Raw genomic sequence first — 18,263 nt, 5'->3', positions numbered from 1 at the left:
TTTTGATAGAATTCACCTGTGAATCCATCTGGTCCTGGACTTTTGTTTGTTGGAAGATTTTTAATCACAGTTTCAATTTCATTACTTGTGATTGCTTTGTTCATATTTTCTATTTCTTCCTGGTTCGGTCTTCGAAGGTTATACCTTTCTAAAAATTGGTCCATTTCTTCCAGGTTGTCCATTTTATTGGCATAGAGTTGCTTGTAGTAGTTTCTTAGGATGCTTTGTATTTCTGTGGTGTCTGTTGTCGCTTCTCCTTTTTCATTTCTAATTTTATTGATTTGAGTCCTCTCTCTCTTCTTCTTGATGCGTCTGGCTAATGGTTTATCAATTTTGTTTATCTTCTCAAAGAACCAGCTTTTAGTTTTATTGATCTTTGCTATTGTTTTCTTTGTTTCTATTTTATTTATTTCTGCTCTGATCTTTATGATTTCTTTCCTTCTGCTAACTTTAGGTTTTGTTTGTTGTTTCTCTAGTTCTTTTAGGTGTAAGGTTAGATTGTTTATTTGAGATTTTTCTTGTTTCTTGAGGTAGCCTTGTATAGCTATAAACTTCCCTCTTAGAACTGCTTTTGCTGCATCCCACAGGTTTTGGATTGTTGTGTTTTCATTGTCATTTGTCTCTAGGTATTTTCTGATTTCCTGTTTGATTTCTTCAGTGATCTCTTGGTTAATTATTAATGTATTATTTAGTCTCCATGTGTTTGTGTTTTTTACTTTTTTTTCCCTGTAAATTCATTTCTAATCTCATAGCGTGGTGGTCAGAAAAGATGCTTGATATGATTTCAGTTTTCTTAAATTTACTGAGGCTTGATTTGTGACCCAAGGTGTGATCTATCCTGGAGAATGTTCTGTGCGCACTCGAGAAGGAAGTGTAATCTCCTGTTTTTGGGTGGAATGTCTTAATAAATATCAATTAAATCCATGTGGGCTGTTGTTTCATTTAAAGCTTCTGTTTCCATATTAATTTTCTGTCTGGATGATCTGTCCATTGGTGTAAGTGAGGTATTAAAGTCTCCCACTATTACTGTGTTACTGTCGATTTTCTCTTTTATAGCTGTTAGCAGTTGCCTTATGTATTGAGGTGCTCCTATGTTGGGTGCATATATATTTATAATTGTTATATCTTTTTCTTGGATTGATCCCTTGATCGTTATGTAGTGTCCTTCCTTGTCTCTTGTAACATTCTTTATTTTAAAGTCTATTTTATCTGATAGGAGTATTGCTACTCCAGCTTTCTTTTGATTTCCACTTGCATGGAATATCTTTTTCCATTCCCTCACTTTTAGTCTGTATGTGTCCCTAGGTCTGAAGTGGGTCTCTTGTAGACAGCATATATATGGGTCTTGTCTTTGTATCCATTCAGCAAGCCTGTGTGTTTTGGTTGGAGCATTTTATCCATTCACGTTTAAGGTAATTATCGATATGTATGTTCCTATGACCATTTTCTTAATTGTTTTGGGTTTGTTTTTGTAGGTCCTTTTCTTCTCTTGTGTTTCACACTTAGAGAAGTTCCTTTAGCATTTGTTGTGGGGCTGGTTTGGTGGTGCTGAATTCTCTTAGCTTTTGCTTGTCTTTAAAGCTTTTTATTTCTCCATCGAATCTGAATGAGATCCTTGCCGGGTAGAGTAATCTGGGCTGTAGGTTCTTCCCTTTCATCACTTTAAGTATATTATGCCACTCCCTTCTGGCTTGTAGAGTTTCTGCTGAGAAATCAGCTGTTAACCTAATGAGAGTTTCCTTTTGTGTTATTTGTCGTTTTTCCCTTGCTGCTTTCAATAATTTTTCTTTGTCTTTAATTTTTGCCAATTTGATTACTATGTATCTCGGCGTGTTTCTTCTTCGGTTTATCCTGTATGGGACTCTGCGCTTCCTGGACTTGGGTGGCTATTTCCTTTCCCATGTTAGGGAAGTTTTTGAGATAATCTCTTCAAATATTTTCTCTCGGGTCCTTTCTCTCCTCTTTCTGGAACCTCTATGATGTGCATGTTGTTGCATTTAATGTTGTCCCAGAGGTCTCTTAGGCTGTCTTCATTTCTTTTCATTCTTTTTTCTTTATTCTGTTCTGCAGCAGTGAATTCCACCATTCTGTCTTCCAGGTCACTTATCTGTTCTGCCTCAGTTATTCTGCTATTGATTCCTTCTAGTGTAGTTTTCATTTCAGTTATTGTATTGTTCATCTCTGTTTGTTTGTTCTTTAATTCCTCTAGGTCTTTGTTAAGCATTTCTTGCATCTTCTCGATCTTTGCCTCCATTTTTTCCCAAGGTCCTGGGTCATCTTCCCTATCATTATTCTGAATTCTTTTTCTAGAAGGTTGCCTATCTCCACTTCATGTAGTTGTTTTTCTGGGGTTTTATGTTGTTCCTTCATCTGGTGCGTAGCCCTCTGCCTTTTCATCTTGTCTTTCTGTGAATGTGGTTTTTGTTCCACAGGCTGCAGGACTGTAGTTCTTCTTGCTTCTGTTGGCTCCTTCTTGTCTTCTTCACCAGTGGGAGAAATCAGTTGCCTTTGCCCTAACTTCAGCACTGGTTTGCCCCTCTTTTCTTCTCATTTACCTAATTAATGCCTCTGTGTGCTCCCTTGTCCTCTACATGCTGTGACACATCACTCTGGAGCCTTTTGCTGCCTAAAGTTAGAAGCTGGGACAACTCCTTGGGACTTCCCTTGTGGTCCAGTGGTTAGGACTCGGCACTCTTGCTGCCAGGGCCCTGTGTTCAATCCCTGGTTGGGGAACTAAGATCCCACAAGCTGTGCAGGGAAAAACAAAACAAAAAGTTGGGATGATTCCTAAACTTACCTTGCCTCCAATTTGTGTCCTTCCTCAGAACTCTGTCATTGCTCGTGTTCATTCATTTTTTGTTTAACAGTTTTATTGAGGTATAATTCATATGCCATACAATTCATCCACTTAAAGGGTAGAATTCGATGGTGTTTAGTATATTCAGATTGTGTGGCCATCACCACACTTGTTTATTTTTAACATACTTTGGAAGAACATACTCTTTGGAATATTATAGAGAAAGAAGAGAATTCAGTCTCTGCTTTCTAGGTCCTAGGTCCGTGACTGGACACATTACTTAAGATTACCTGGAGCGTCCCTGGTGGCGCGGTGGTTGGGAGTCCGCCTGCCGATGCAGGGGATGCGGGTTCGTGCCCTGGTCCTGGAGGATCCCGGGTGCCGCGGAGCGGCTGGGCCTGTGAGCTGTGGCTGCTGAGCCTGCGCGTCCGGAGCCTGTGCTCCGCAACGGGAGAGGCCGCAGCAGTGAGAGGCCCGCGTACCGCAAAAAAAAAAAAAAAAAAAAGATTACCTGATCACTGAGGCTGTTGTTCATCATACCTGCCTTTAAGACAGTTCTGAGGATTCAGCAAGGAAGTATATCAACTACTGTTGGAGAGGCTTTTGAATGAACCAGAGCAACAAAGAAAGGCCAAGGGAAAATGGCTTATACCAATTCTCCCTCACCACCCATGTGGATTATAGTGATTGGTACTGTAGTGACTTAACCAAAAGGGAAAGAGGCTGATTTGTTAGGTGTGGTTGAACAGGAAGGAAAGGACACTCTTCTCTCTGTCCTCCCACCCGGTCCCAGGGTGTGTTCCCTAGAGATGGATCTGCTTGGTTTGGGAGCCCTCTCAGACCATGCTTTCACTGAGCTGGCCTCTCGTCTTTCTCTGTTCCTCCTCTACTGCAGCCGGGCAGCAGTTCTCAAACTTTTTGGTTTCAGGGTCTTTTTGCATACCTAAAAATTATTGATTGCCCCAGGGAGCTTTTGTTAATGTGGGTTATATCTAATAATGTTTCCCATATTTTAGAAACATATTACCCAGCTGCCATTCGGAAAGTTTGTACAACTTTATATTCCCATGCTTGCATGCCTTTTCCCCCATACCCATTTCAAAAGCAGCTTAAAAAAAAAAAATCTAAGTGATGTATATACCTAATTTTAAAGGTCAAATGACGCAAGGCTTTCAGAAGAGCAAAACCCCGAACTGCTTGTCCCCATCCCAATTCCCACTTCCCACTTCCCAGAAACCACCATTTTACATCCTTAGCAGTTTCATCTGTTTGCCTCTGTATCTCAGAATACGCTTATACTGCTCTTCCTTCATTTTGTTTTAAACTGTGGCAGACACTGCTATTTGCCCACCTGATAACCAATTTCTTCTTCTGTCTTCAGAGGTAGCTCAGAATTCCTGAGCCTTCCAGGGTTCTGAAGCTTTAAAATGTCCTGGTCACCACCTGGCTGCTGTTAGCTGCTCTCCTGTGTTTGGTTGGTTTTTTTGGTAATAAATTTTGTTTATCTATCTATTTATTTATTTATTTGGCTGCATTGGGTCTTCGTTGCTGTGCGCGGGCTTCCTCTAGTTGTCGTGAGCCGGGGTCACGCTTGGTTGCAGCACGCGGGCTTCTCATTGCAGTGGCTTCTCTTCTTGCATGCAGAGCACAGGCTCTAGGCGTGTGGGCTTCAGTATTTGTGACACGCGGGCTCAGTAGTTGTAGTACGTGGGCTCAGGAGTTGTGGCTTGCGGACTCTGGAGTGCAGGCTCAGTAGTTGTGGTGCACGGGCTTAGTTGCTCCGGGGCCTGTGGGGTCTTCCCGGACCAGGGCTCGAACCCGTGTCCCCTGCATTGGCAGGCGGATTCTTAACCACTGCGCCACCAGGGAAGCCCTGCCCTCTGGTTTTATCAGAAGTGGGGACTGCTCTTTCTTGTTTCATCTTTCCCAAGATTATTCTGTATTCTGTCAGAAGAGAATAGGCTTATTTTTCATGGGCCTTTTCCTAAGACTTGTTCTGAGGAATGTGGCATACCATTTATTACTGACTCAACTGCTTTATCTTGCTAATGGAGCAATTCAGTAATTCTAGCAACTGGAATATTTTTACACTAACTCCTGATGACCAGTATAAAGTTAGATTTTATTTGCTAAAGACTTGAATATTTGAAATTGTGATTCATCATGATTTTTTTGGGGGGGTGGGGGTAAAATATATATAACATAAAATTTACCATTTTAACCATTTTTAGGCGTACAGTTCATTGGCATTAAGAGGTTAACAGTGTTGTGCAAGCTACACCACCATGCATCTCCAGAACCTTTTAATCTTCCCAAACTGAACCTCTGTACTCCATTCCCCCTGCCCTGCCCGTGGCAAGCAACCACCATTCTGTTTTCTTTCTCTATGAATTTGGCTACTCCAGGTATTTCATATAAGGGGAATCATACTATGTTCTTTTGTGTCTGACTTTTTTCACTTAACATAATGTCTTCTTCAGGGTTCATCCATGTTGTAGCATGTGTCAGAATTTTCTTCCTGGGCTTCCCTGGTGGCGCAGTGGTTGGGAGTCCGCCTGCCGATGCAGGGGACCCGGGTTCGTGCCCCGGTCCGGGAAGATCCCACGTGTCGCGGAGCGGCTGGGCCCGTGAGCCATGGCCGATGGGCCTGCGCATCCAGAGCCTGTGCTCCGCAGTGGGAGAGGCCACAACAGTGAGAGGCCCGTGTACCGCAAAAAAAAAAAAAAAAAAAAGAATTTTCTTCCTTTTTAAGGTTGAATAATATCCTAATGTACGTATATACAGGTGCACCTTGGAGATATTGCAGGTTCAGTTCCAGACCACCACAGTAAAGCAAATAACATAATAAAGTGAGTCAGACGAATTTTTTGGTTTTTTAGTGCATATAAAGTTGTTTACACTATAGTGTAGTCTATTAAGTGTGCAGTAGTGTTATATCTAAAAAAGCAATGTACATACCTTAATTAAATAATACGTTATTGCTAAAAAGTCCTAATCGTCATCTGACCATGCAGAGTTGCCACAAACCTTCAATTTGTAAAAAACGCAATATTTGTGAAGCACAATAAAACCAGGTATGCCTTTACCATATTTTATTTATCAATTCAACCATCAATGGACATTTGGGTAGTTTTCACGTTTCTTAACTTCAGATGTGATTCTTTAGGACATAGAAACACTACTTTCATACCAGGCTCAGTACATGTAGGTCTCAAATCATGGCTTTTTTTCCCTCACTCACTTCCTACTTTGTTCCCTAGTTTATCTGTATAATGAAGTAATATTCTCACTGTCTTAGAATTGTAAGGCTCAACTAAATAAAGTATTTTAAATGTCTACCACATAGCAATTAGTAAATGTTAGGTTTTTTTCCTTTCTCCCTTCAGTCAGAACTTAGCCTTATATACAGTATGTTAACCCTCTTTTGTGTGTTCTATGTATAGGCTTAGCTGTTGACTGTCTGATTCTACTTGGGAAGAGTTAACTGTCCATGATTGAACCTATTTTTTTTTCAACTGGTAAAATGATTTGGTAGATGTCCTAGCCGTAGTTATAGATTGAGGCCAAGTTTAAATGAGATATTTTAGTTTTCATAATTGTTTTAAGAAGGAGATATATCAGAACGGCTACAAAAATTCATGCTTAGTAGATCGTGTTCCTACTATAGGAGAAGGTGTAGTGTAAAGATTTGTGGGGACAGACCCAGAGGTCTGTTGAGCAGGGTGAAGGGAGAAGATGACCTGAAATGACTCGAAAGAAACTCCTGCAACTCTTCAGACTCTGAGGCTGGGGTGTGGTGGAATAGTGAAAAAATATAATACTGCTTTTTTGTTTGTTTTTTTTTGCAGTACGCGGGCCTCTCACTGTTGTGGCCTCTCCCGTTGCGGAGCGCAGGCTCAGCGGCCATGGCTCACGGGCCTAGCCGCTCCGCGGCATGTGGGATCTTCCCGGACTGGGGCACGAACCCGTGTCCCCTGCATCGGCAGGCGGATTCTCAACCACTGTGCCACCAGGGAAGCCCCAAAGTTTCACTTTGAACTTCTAGTTCTTTGTGGTTTTCATTTTTCACGTTTCAATCTTGATATATCTGGAGGGGTGTGATGGGTTATCACTTTTTCCCCCCATATGACTTGGGAGATATCTCAAATCGCTTATTTCCTTTACCAGTTTGAAATGACGCCATTTTAAAATTTTTTAGGGACTTCCCTGGTGGCACAGTGGTTGAGAATCTACCTGCTAGTGCAGGGGACACAGGTTCGATCTCTGGTCCGGGAAGATCCCACATGCCGCGGTGCAACTAATCCTGTGTGCCACAACTACTGAGCCTGCGCTCTAGAGCCTGTGTCCCGCAACTGCTGAGCCCAGGTGCCACAACTACTGAAGCCCGCGCACCTAGAGCCCGTGCTCCACAACAAAAGAGAAGCCACTGCAATGAGAAGCCTGCGCACCGCAGTGAAGAGTAACCCCCGCTTGCCACAACTAGAGAAAGCCCGCACGCAGCAACAAAGACCCAACGCAGCCAAAAAAAAAAAAAGTGATTGTTATACAAATATATTTTCTTTTTCAGATTCTTTCCCTATGTAGGTTATTACAAAATACTGAGTGTAGTTCCCTGTGCTATACAGTAGGTCCTTATTTCTATTTTATATATAGTGGGGTGTATATGTTACTCCCAAATTCCTAATTTATCCCTCTCCCTCCTCTTTCCCCTTTGGTAACCATAAGTTTGTTTTCTATGTCTGTTAGTCTGTTTCTGTTTTGTAAATAAGTTCATTTGTATCGTCTTTTTAGATTCTACATATAAGTGATACCATATATTTGTGTTTCTCTGACTTCACTTAATATGATAATCTCTAGGTCCATCTGTGTTGCTGCAAATGGCATTATTTCCTTCTTTTTTTATGGCTGAGTAGTATATCATTGTGTGTGTGTGTGTGTGTGTGTGTGTGTATCACATCTTTATCCATTCATCTGTCAGTGGACATTTAGGTTGCTTCTATGTCTTGGCTATTGTAAATAGTGCTGCAGTGAACATTGGGGTGCGTGTATCTTTTCAAATTATGGTTTTCTCAGGGTATATGTCAGTAGGGGGATTGCTGGGTCATATGGTAGTTCTATTTTTAGTTTTTTAAGCAACCTCCATACTGTTCTCCACAGTGGCTGTACCAACTTACATTCCCGCTAACAGTGCAAGAGGGTTCCCTTTTCTCCACACCCTCTCCAGCATTTATTGTTTTGTAGACTTTTTGATGATGGCCATTCTGACTGGTGTGAGGTAATAACCGCACTGTAGTTTTGATTTGCGTTCCTCTAATAATTAGCAATGTTGAGTATCTTTTCATGTGCCTTTTGGGTCTTTGGAGAAATATCTATTTAGATCTTCTGCCACTTTTCTAATTTAAAAAGCACATGAACCTACCAACTCCAACCACTTATTTAAAAAAATAACAAATAAAAAAGCATATGAAAATGTAAGTTTTATGGGTAGGTTTGTTTGTAAAATTTGTATTTGGAAATGTAAAAGCCCCTCAAAATACTGGAAACATTTACAAAAGAGGTTCATATTTTCAAAACCAAATAAGGCTGGTCGTGGCCATGCTGAGAGTGGGAAGCGCCTGGTGTCTGAGGCCAGGCAGGCGTGCGCTCTGTCTTCACATTCCTGCTTCGTCGTTGATGACTCTTAGAGGAAATTATTAGAAACATAGGGTTGAAAGGATTTTTAGAGATAATTTAGTTTAATCCTAAGACACAAAAAGTTTTTTTTTAAAAAAAAACCTTCAATGTCTTAAATATAATCACTTAAAATTATTTAAAGATGTCTCTACTCCCAAATTAGTGTTGTGTCGCCTCCCTAAACCCCAGAGTTAATTACTGCTAAAAACTCTCCAGCTCTTTCCCAATGTTTTCCTAAATTCGTGCTGGTATATCTAGCATGGTATGTATTTTTAGACATTTAATGTCTCCGATTTCTTTGTTTGACTTTGAACTTTCATTTTCCAAGGCTGATGTGTGAAGGGAAAGGAGTGATGTAATGGAGAGAACATAGGCTCTTGAATTTGACAGACCTGGTTTTGAGTTTTACTGGCCCATTTTACTGACTTGAATATGATCTTGGGCAAGTTACTTCACGTCACTGAGTCTCATTTTCCTAAGACCCACCTCTCAGTGGCGCGGAGAAGGTTAAATGGGGTAATGGGGCTTGTAGGTTCTGAAGGTTTACCTTTACCTACTTGATAAGTTTCTCGAGACTCTTTGGGAACTAGAGGCGAGCTCAGGACCTCTGGCGGGGATGGGGAAATGCATCTGTGTACACAGCCTTTCCCCCCTGCCCCTCCTGTGGCCGCCCAGCTCTCCACAGGGAGTGTCTGCGCTCAGCATGTGTCTGGCACTGGTCAAAGGCATTCAAGCTGGTTTAAGCAGATGGTAGTTGAAATAATTTGAGAGTGAATGTGGTTGTTGGCTTTTTTGTTTTTTCCTTTAGACCAGTCTTAGTAAAAGAACAACCATCACTAAAAACATTTAAGCTCTTTTAAACAAAATAAGCCAAAGAAAGGTGGTTCTTTAGCTTCAACAATATTTGAAGGAGCATAAGTGAAAGTTTTTGAACTGTTTTTTTTTTTTTTTGGGCCGCGTGGCTTGTAGGATCTTGGTTCCCCGACCATGGATTGAACCCAGGCAGTGAGAGCACAGAGTCCTAACCACTGAGCCTCCAGGGAATTCCCAAATTCATCTGTTTCTAGATGTATTTCCTCCCAATACTTTGTGTGTCTGTGTATATATACATAATACATGGTGCATACTATTTTGTAATTTCTTTTTATATATAATACTTTGGGAACATCTCTCCCCGTTATCAAATAGACTTCTGTAAGACGGCTCGGTCAGGACAAGGGTGTTTGTACAGTAGACAAAGGTGACTCATGAAGCAGTACATCGTTGTGGTTAAGAGCGTGGACTCGGAAATTAGTTGGCCAGGGTTCAGATCTTTGCTGGGCAATTTACTGTCTGTGACCTTCAGCTAGGTACTTAACTTTACCACGCCACCGTTTGCTCACATGTAAACTAGAGATAATAATGATAACTGTCTCTTGACATTATTGTGAGGATTAAATTAGTGAGTATAGGAAGGTGCTTACAGTAGTGCCTGGCTGTAGTATTTGCTGTATAAGTGCTAGCTGTTGTTGCTGTTGTTTATCCAAGAGAGTGTACCAAGCAAAGGCATCCAGAATGGGTGTCAAAGAGGGCAGAGTAGGAAGTTGTATTGGCCATGTGATAGAGAATTCTCTGCTTAAGGAGTTGAAGGCTGAGAAATCATTTACAATTTAAATAAAGTTATTGGCCCTAAGAATTTGCTTCATATCAAATGGTCCAGTGCGGAACCTCAAGTGGGGAAAATTGGGGCCTACTATATCAAGAGTATTTGTAGACTAGGGTTGGAAACAAGCCCAGCTCTAACTGGGCTTATTCATAAACAAAAAGATTTTGTAGAGCCAGAGTAAGTCTTTCATTAGCAAATGTGAAGAATAAATCAAACTTAACTGTACAGGAGAGAAGGGAAATGTAATACTGTCCTGCTTCTAATGATAAAATAATAATAGTGGTGTTTTTCTCTATAGATACTTCCCATGGCTTGTTTTAAGCAGCCATTTTGGCCCCTCGTGTTTTCCACTCATTTGGCACTTGAGCACCTTTTATGCATAAGCTGTCGCTATCTAGGAGGATGTACATACCAAATAAGTGATAATGTAATATGTATGGCAGGAATTTCAAGGTGAAAGGAGTGTCTGGAAAGACAAAAAAGAAGTAGTGTTAGCTAAAGATAATGATGAAATAAAATTAGAAGGATAACGTTAGATATGATGGTTGTGCGCTATACAGATTAATTTAACATCCTTATTTATGCTCAGTGCCACCGGCTATTTTTAAACTTATTTATTTTTGGCTGCATTGGGTCTTCATTGCTGCGCGCGGGCTTTCTCTACTGCGGCGAGCGGGGGCTACTCTTCATTGCGGTGCGCGGGCTTCTCGTTGTGGTGGCTTCTCTTGTTGCGGAGCACGGGCTCTAGGCACGCAGGCTTCAGTAGTTGTGGTGCACGGGCTCAGTAGTTGTGGCTCGCGGGCTCTAGAGCGCAGGCTCAGTAGTTGTGGCGCATGGGCTTCGTTGCTCCACGGCATGTGGGATCTTCCTGGACCAGGGCTCGAACCCGTGTCCCCTGTGTTGGCAGGCGGATTCTTAACCCCTGTGCCACCAGGGAAGCCTGCCACCAGCTATTATTTTGAGTTAGGTGAACATTTTGGCCTTTCTAACCTGTCTTTTTTCTGTCTCTGGTAGTTGTAATTGACCTATATGCCTTTAATCTGAAAGCCAGCATAACTTGCAGTTAAATCACCTATGGCATTTTGAAATAGGTGAATAAATATACTGTGAGTTTTCTCCAAAATTGAGAGAATGAAGGACAGTCTTAAGAGAAAATATTTGCAAATCATACCTCTGATAAAGGACTTGTATCCAGTGTCTATAAAGAACTCTTACAACTCAATAATATGAAGCAAATAAAATAACAAATAACCCAAATGTAAAAATGGGCAAAGGATCTGGATAAACATCTCTCCAGAGGAAGTATACAAATGGTCAATAAGCACATGAAAATGTTCTCAGCATCACTGGTCATTAAGTTAGATACCTTCACACCAACTATGATGGCTATAATGAAAAGGACAGACAATAACAAGTGTCGATGAAGATGTGGAGAAATTGGAACCCTCACCCACTGCTGGTGAGAATGTAAAATGGTGCAATCGATTAGAAAAAGTGTGGCAGGTTCTCAAAGGGTTATACATAAAGTGACCATATGACCCAGCAGTTCCACTCCTAGGTATATACCCTGGAGAAATGTAAACAGATGTCCCCACGAAGATTTGTACATTTATGTTCATAGCAAAATTATTTATAATAGCCAAAGTTGAAAATAATCATAATAGCCAAAATTGAAAATAATCTAAATGTCCATCTACTGATGAATGGATAAACAAAATATGGTCTGTCCATACAGTGGAATATTATTTGGTAATAAAAAGAAATTAAGTACTGATACATGCTACCATGTGGAGGAACCTTGAAATCATTATGCTGTGTGAAAGAAGCTAGACACAAAAGGTCACATATTGTATGATTCCATTTATATGAAATGTTCAGGATAACCACATCTATAGAGACGGAAAGCACATTAATTGCCTAGGGCTGGGAGTTTTCGGCGGATTAGGGGTTTATAGCTGAAAAGGGTACTGAGTTTCATTTTGAGGTGACCAAAGTATTCTAAAATAGATTGTGGTGATCGTTGCACAACTTTGTGAATACACTAAAAACTAGTGAATTGGATGGTATGTGAATTATATCTCAATAAAGGTGTTATGAAAAATCACTAATTGAACTGGGAAACTAGAAATAACCAATTCCAATCCTCAGGTAGGCTTCTCAATAAAATTGATCTTAGGAGAGGCCTTGGGTTTTCTTGGTGAAAATTATTTATGTTCCTGCTTCTTCCAACAAATTGCTTGCTCATTATATTTTTGATATTGCTTGACACCATGTTTTCTGGTATTTTGTGAGTTTTATTTATCATTATGCTTCTGAGAAATTCTGTCTTAGAGATAAGCAATCTTCCATTTTAATTTTCTTTTAACAGACTTTCATCAGTGTTTAAAGCCAGCATTGTGGTTTTGTAGCCCTATTCTTAATATTGGGCTAATGGTTTCCAGGGAATCGGTTTAAAAATTATTTTTTAAAAATTGGGGGGACTTCCCTGGTGGCGCAGTGGTTAAGAATCCGTCTGCCAATGCAGGGGACACGGGTTCGAGCCCTGGTCCGGGAAGATTCCACATGCCGCAGAGCACCTAAGCCCGTGTGCCACAACTACCGAGCCTGCGCTCTAGAGCCCACGAGCCACAACTACTGAAGCCCACGCGCCTAGAGCCTGTGCTCCGCAACAAGAGAAGCCACCGCAATGAGAAGCTCACACACCGCAACGAAGAGTAGCCCCTGCTCACCACAACTAGAGAATGCCCACACACAGCAGCAAAGACCCAACGCAGTCAAAAATAAAAATTAATTAATTAATTTTTAAAAAGTTGGGGAAGATGGTATTAATAGCACTGGGTTGGGGTTTTTTTTTTTGCGGTACGCAGGCCTCTCACTGTTGTGGCCTCTCCCGCTGCGGAGCACAGGCTCCGGATGCGCAGGCTCAGTGGCCGTGGCTCACGGGCCCAGCCGCTCCGCGGCACGTGGGATCCTCCCGGACCGGGACACGAACCCGTGTCCCCTGCATCGGCAGGCGGACTCTCAACCACTGCGCCACCAGGGAAGCCCTAGGTTGGTTTTTTTTTTTTCTTCTTCTCAGTATTGCTTTTGCATAAAGGATCTCTGTTAACGTTATCCATCTGCCCAACGAGTATATGACAGTTTAATATTTGGTATAAAATAGAGGTGGGACTAGTAGTTCTGTGTATAATGTAGCATTAAAATGATCACTTGGCAGGAATTCCCTGGTGGTCCAGTGGTTAGGAGTCTGCACTTTCACTGCCGAGGGCCCAGGTTCAGTCCCTGGTCAGGGAACTAAGATTCTGTAAGCCGCATGGCACAGCCAAAAAAAAAAAAAGATCACTTTGCATTTGGCTTGATATTAATACTTCTGTATGTTATTTGGGCCTATCAAGGACTTTAAGAAGTTTCTGCAGTAATGAAATTTAACAAAAGACATTTCCTAAATCCTTGGTAATTTTTTGTAGACCTAATATCTCTGGATTACATTTGAGAAATACTGCTTTATGGACTGCATTACATATGGAAGAGAATTTTTTGGAAAGAATTTGAGTGTAGCATCAAACCATAACTCTAAAAAACGCATTTCTCCTTAATGCATTAATTTTTTTAAGAAAAAGTGTAACAGGCACATTTTTTAAAAAGTAGTATCAGAAAAGAATGCATCTCTAATCTCTCTCCCCAGAGGAAAATATTTCTGTTTTGGTTCTTCATAATGCTGGAATAATATATAAATTGCAACTTTTAAAATAAACCTTACTGAAGTAAAACATACATTCAGAAAAGTATCCAAATCATAAAGGTTTAGGCTTAATGAATTTTCACAAAGTGAACATCTACGTTACCCCACCTAGATCAAGAAACAGACCATTACCGAGCACCCCAGAAGGCCCCACCCCCAGCGGTGAACACAATCTTGATTTCTGGCACCATTGATTAGTTTTGCTTGTTTCTGAACTTTATATGTAAATGGTTTCCTGTAGTATGTTTTCTTCTGGCACCTTCCTCACAAAATTCTATGAGACTCATCCCTGTTGCTGCATGTAGCAGTACTTCGTTCTCACTGCTGGATGGTATGAACACACCACAATGCATCCATTCTTCTGTTGATAGAAATTTGGGTTGATTTCATTCGGGGGCAATTACAAATAGTGTGGTTTTAAACATTCTTGGCCTTTGGCTGCACATCTGTACATACTAGGGTAAAATCCTAGGGGTAGAATTAACTGGATTGGAAGGTAGCCATATTGCAAAAGGTTTTAAAAGTGGCTGCACCAGTTTGTTCTTGCAAAAGCACAGTACTTGATTTATCAACGTTGGACTATAAAAGATGCGGATTTAGTTCCCTTAACCTCTCCATCCTCTGCTACTTTGATACTTTATTATCTTCATTTCTTCAGCTGGATACTATTGTAACTTGAAAAAATAAATCTCTCTTTTCCTATTAACTTTGTAGAGTAGCTTTTGTCCACTTGTAATAAGAGAAAGGTATTAGCCACCTCCCCATCAGTTATGTTATTCAAAAAAGGAAGAGGCCCTCTTTCACGCAGAGAGGAAATACACAGAATTTAAGTTTGTGCCCCATCATATGACCAAGTAGTGTCAACCAGGGGAAAAACACACACCACCCCATAAGTAAATGGGTTAACATTATGATAGAAGAGAGGAGAAGTTTAAAGTACTGATGGAGAATAAAATACTAGAATGAAGCTGTCTGTCCCATGCCTGCTGTCTGTATTTGTTAGGGCAGGGGTAGCTGTTTAAAATCTAATTCTCACAATGTCTGTGGCTTTATAAGAGAGAAAGGTATTCTCTTTCTCATCTGATAGCCCAGTGTGGGTGTTCTTAGTAAGACAGATGGCTTTCCTTGTATAGGTATGTGAGCTTTAGGGGTGCAGGCTGCTTTCATCCTGTGGCTCTGCCATCTCTTGGGGTCTTGGAGACCTCTGCGTCCAGCCAGAATGGGAAAGAGATGGAGGAGAAAGAATGTGTGCTTCTAAAAAAAGTTTTGTTGCAGAAGGAAAAGTCATTCCTTGGGCTCACATTTTATTGGTGGCAACTTTGCATGGGAGTCCCGGCCAGATGACAGGGGCTGGGAAGTGTCGGCCAGTCTGAGCACTTGGCCACCAGTCCCGGCTCCACAGGATTGTGGAGGAGCCTGGGTTTCTGCTGGACAGCCAGTGAGCCATCTCTGCTGTACTGTGTCCTAGAGGCTAAGACCAGAATAATTAACATTCGTTAACTTGGGATAATTTCATGTCTTTTAAGATGCTAATTATTTTAAGTGGTGAATTTTTATAAGGAAATATGTTTATTTTTTATTGGCTAGGGCACTAACACAACTTGATACTTTTTTTTTTGAAACAAGTTTAGATGTACAACTAAATGGCATTTCTTGCTTCCTTTGGTACCACTGAGTTCTGTGATTTGTTTTAACTTTAATTTTCTTTCTTTTTTTAATTTTTATTTTTATTGGAGTATAGTTGATTTACAATGTTGTGTTAGTTTCAGGTGTACAGCAAAGTGAATCAGTTACACATACACATATATCCACTGTTTTTTAGGTTCTTTTCCCATATAGGCCATTACAGAGTATTGAGTAGAGTTCCCTGTGCTATACAGTAGGTCCTTATTAGTTATCTATTTTGATATATAGTAGTGTGTATCTGTCAATCCCAACCTCCCAGTTTATCCTTCCCCCCCTTTCCCCCACGGTAACTGTAAGTTTTCTACATCTGTGAGTCTATTTCTGTTTTGTAAATAAGTTCATTTATACCATTTAAAAAATTTATTTATTTATTTATTTTTTTGTGGTATGCGGGCCTCTCACTGTTGTGGCCTCTCCCGTTGCAGAGCACAGGCTCCGGATGCGCAGGCTCAGCGGCCATGGCTCGCGGGCCCAGCCGCTCCGCGGCATGTGGGATCCTCCCAAACCGGGGCACGAACCCGTGTCCCCTGCATCGGCAGGCGGACTCTCAACCACTGCGCCACCAGGGAAGCCCTGTACCATTTTTTTAGATTCTACATATAAACGATATCATATGATATTTGTCTTTCTCTTTCTGACTTACTTTACTCAGTATGATAATCTCTTGGTCCATCTATGTTGCTGCAAATGGCATTTCATGCTTTTTTATGGCTGAGTAGTATTCCATTGTATATATGTAGCATATCTGCTTTTATCCATTCCTCTGTTGATGGACATTTAGGTTGCTTCCATGTCCTGGCTATTGTCAGTAGTGCTGCAGTGCATGTATCTTTTTGAATTATGGTATTCTCAGGGTATATGCCCAGTAGTGGGATTGCTGGATCATATGGTAATTCTATTTTTAGTTTTTTAAGGGACCTCCGTACTGTTCTCCATAGTGGCTGTATCAATTTACATTCCCACCAACAGTGCAAGAGGGTTCCCTTTTCTCCACACCCTCTCCAGCATTTATTGTTTGTAGATTTTTTGATGATGGCCATTCTGACTGGTGTGAGGTAATACCTCATTGTAGTTTTGATTTGCATTTCTCTGATAATTAGTGATATTAAGCATCTTTCCGTGTGTTTTTTGGCCATCTTAACTTTAATTTTCTTATTTACAGTGAGGTCACCTTTCAGCGAAACTTAGAAATTACCATGTTTACATCGGTTTCACAAACGACTAAGAAAGGAAAAAGCTGTCAACCTGTGGTGTGTGATGGATTGTAAACATTGATTACATTTAATTTAACCCCCCTTCCCATCTTTTTTTCTCCTCTCCCCTTCCCTCTAGTTTGTGATTGGCACAATGGAAGAAGCTGGAATGTGCGGGCTAGGGGTGAAAACGGATATGTTGCATAACTCTCAGTCCAATGATATTCTTCAGCATCAAGGCTCACACTGTGGTGGCACAAGTAACAAGCATTCCTTGGAAGAGGATGCACACAGTGACTTTATCACGAAGGGCAGGAGTTTGGTGAGCCCAGAGTACTGCACACGAGAGTCAAGGGAGGAAATTCCTGGGCGAGAGGCTCGAACAGATCCTCCTGATGGTCAGCAAGATTCAGAGTGCGACAGGAACAAAGACAAAACCTTAGGTAACAACCTCAGCTTGGGGGTTGCATGTTTCACACGTTGCTCCTTAGAGTTGTATTGTCCGCAGCACAGGTGATGATGAACATGGCCAGCGTCGGGGGCAATGTTGCTCAGCTGACACATCTGTTGTTTTCAGTGGGGCAGGCAGCCTGTCTGCTGCAGTGACGTGCCGGGGGGCCCGAGACAGCAGAGGAGGAGGTTACTTCTCTCTCAGTAGTCAAGAATGGGCTTTCGTGAAAAAAATCTGGGGCCAATTTGACAGGAGTAGTCCCCACCCCCAGCTTCACCATGAGGCTTGCAGGATCTTAGTTCCCTGACCAGGGGTTGAACCCGCGCCCTTGGCAGTGAAAGCGCGGAGTCCTAACTACTGGATCACCAGGGAAGTCCCAGACGGAAGTAGTATTTGATTTGCCTTCTTTGCATCTTTAATGTAGTCTGACCAAAATTTACTGTGAAAACTGTGTATTTATTTGATCATTTTATTTTAAACCTAGTCACAAAACTTTAGAGACGATATAACGTTGGGTGAAGTTCAAGAAGTGGGTTAACACTGGTTTTCAAGGGTATGTTTTCTTCTGCTGTGTTTGAGATTCAGGATGAAGAATGCGGTACAGTAAATCTCATTAGGAAATCTGAATTCCCCTTTTATTTTAAGCTTACTGGTTGCCCCTACATTTTTTATACTTATTCTACCTGAGATTAACAGTGTTTAAATTTGTTTGGTTTTCTATATGCTGAGTTGGAGTGATCCTTCGTATTATACCCATTTTCTGTTAACTTGGCAAACTTAAAATTATTTTTCATATTTCTATAAATTTTTAATTCCTTACGAACAAGACAAATTTCTTCAATATTAGCAGCCCCAGTTAAATGTGTAAAAGCAGAAGGAGTCTTAAAAAGTTACACATAATGTTACCATGCGACCCTGCAGTTCTACATCGTTATATTCCCAAGAGGGTTGAAAACGTGTCCACACAAAAACGTGTCCAGGAGTGCTCAAGGCGGCATTATTCATGATAGCTGTAAAGTCCAAACAACACAGTTACCCATCAGCTGATGAGTGGATAAACAAAATGTGGTCTGTCT

The 18,263-nt window shown here is 41.1% G+C and overlaps 1 protein-coding gene across 3 annotated transcripts in view; it reads left to right on the top strand.

Annotated features, from left to right (window-relative positions):
* Positions 1 to 18,263, top strand: part of TXLNG (taxilin gamma) — a 52,021-nt gene that overhangs the window by 9,506 nt on the left and 24,252 nt on the right. For all 3 annotated transcript variants that reach the window (XR_009538482.1, XM_060137871.1, XM_060137870.1), the window contains exon 2: positions 16,876 to 17,179. Coding sequence is in view for 2 of the 3 variants with exons in the window: in XM_060137871.1 (XP_059993854.1) it covers positions 16,876 to 17,179 (304 nt within the window). In the remaining variant the exon portion in view is untranslated. The remainder of the gene's footprint in view (positions 1 to 16,875; positions 17,180 to 18,263) is intronic.

Source organism: Lagenorhynchus albirostris, chromosome X (genome assembly GCF_949774975.1).
Source record: "Lagenorhynchus albirostris chromosome X, mLagAlb1.1, whole genome shotgun sequence".
Classification (NCBI taxonomy): Eukaryota; Metazoa; Chordata; class Mammalia; order Artiodactyla; family Delphinidae; genus Lagenorhynchus; species Lagenorhynchus albirostris.
This window is presented reverse-complemented; position numbering and strand designations above follow the sequence as displayed.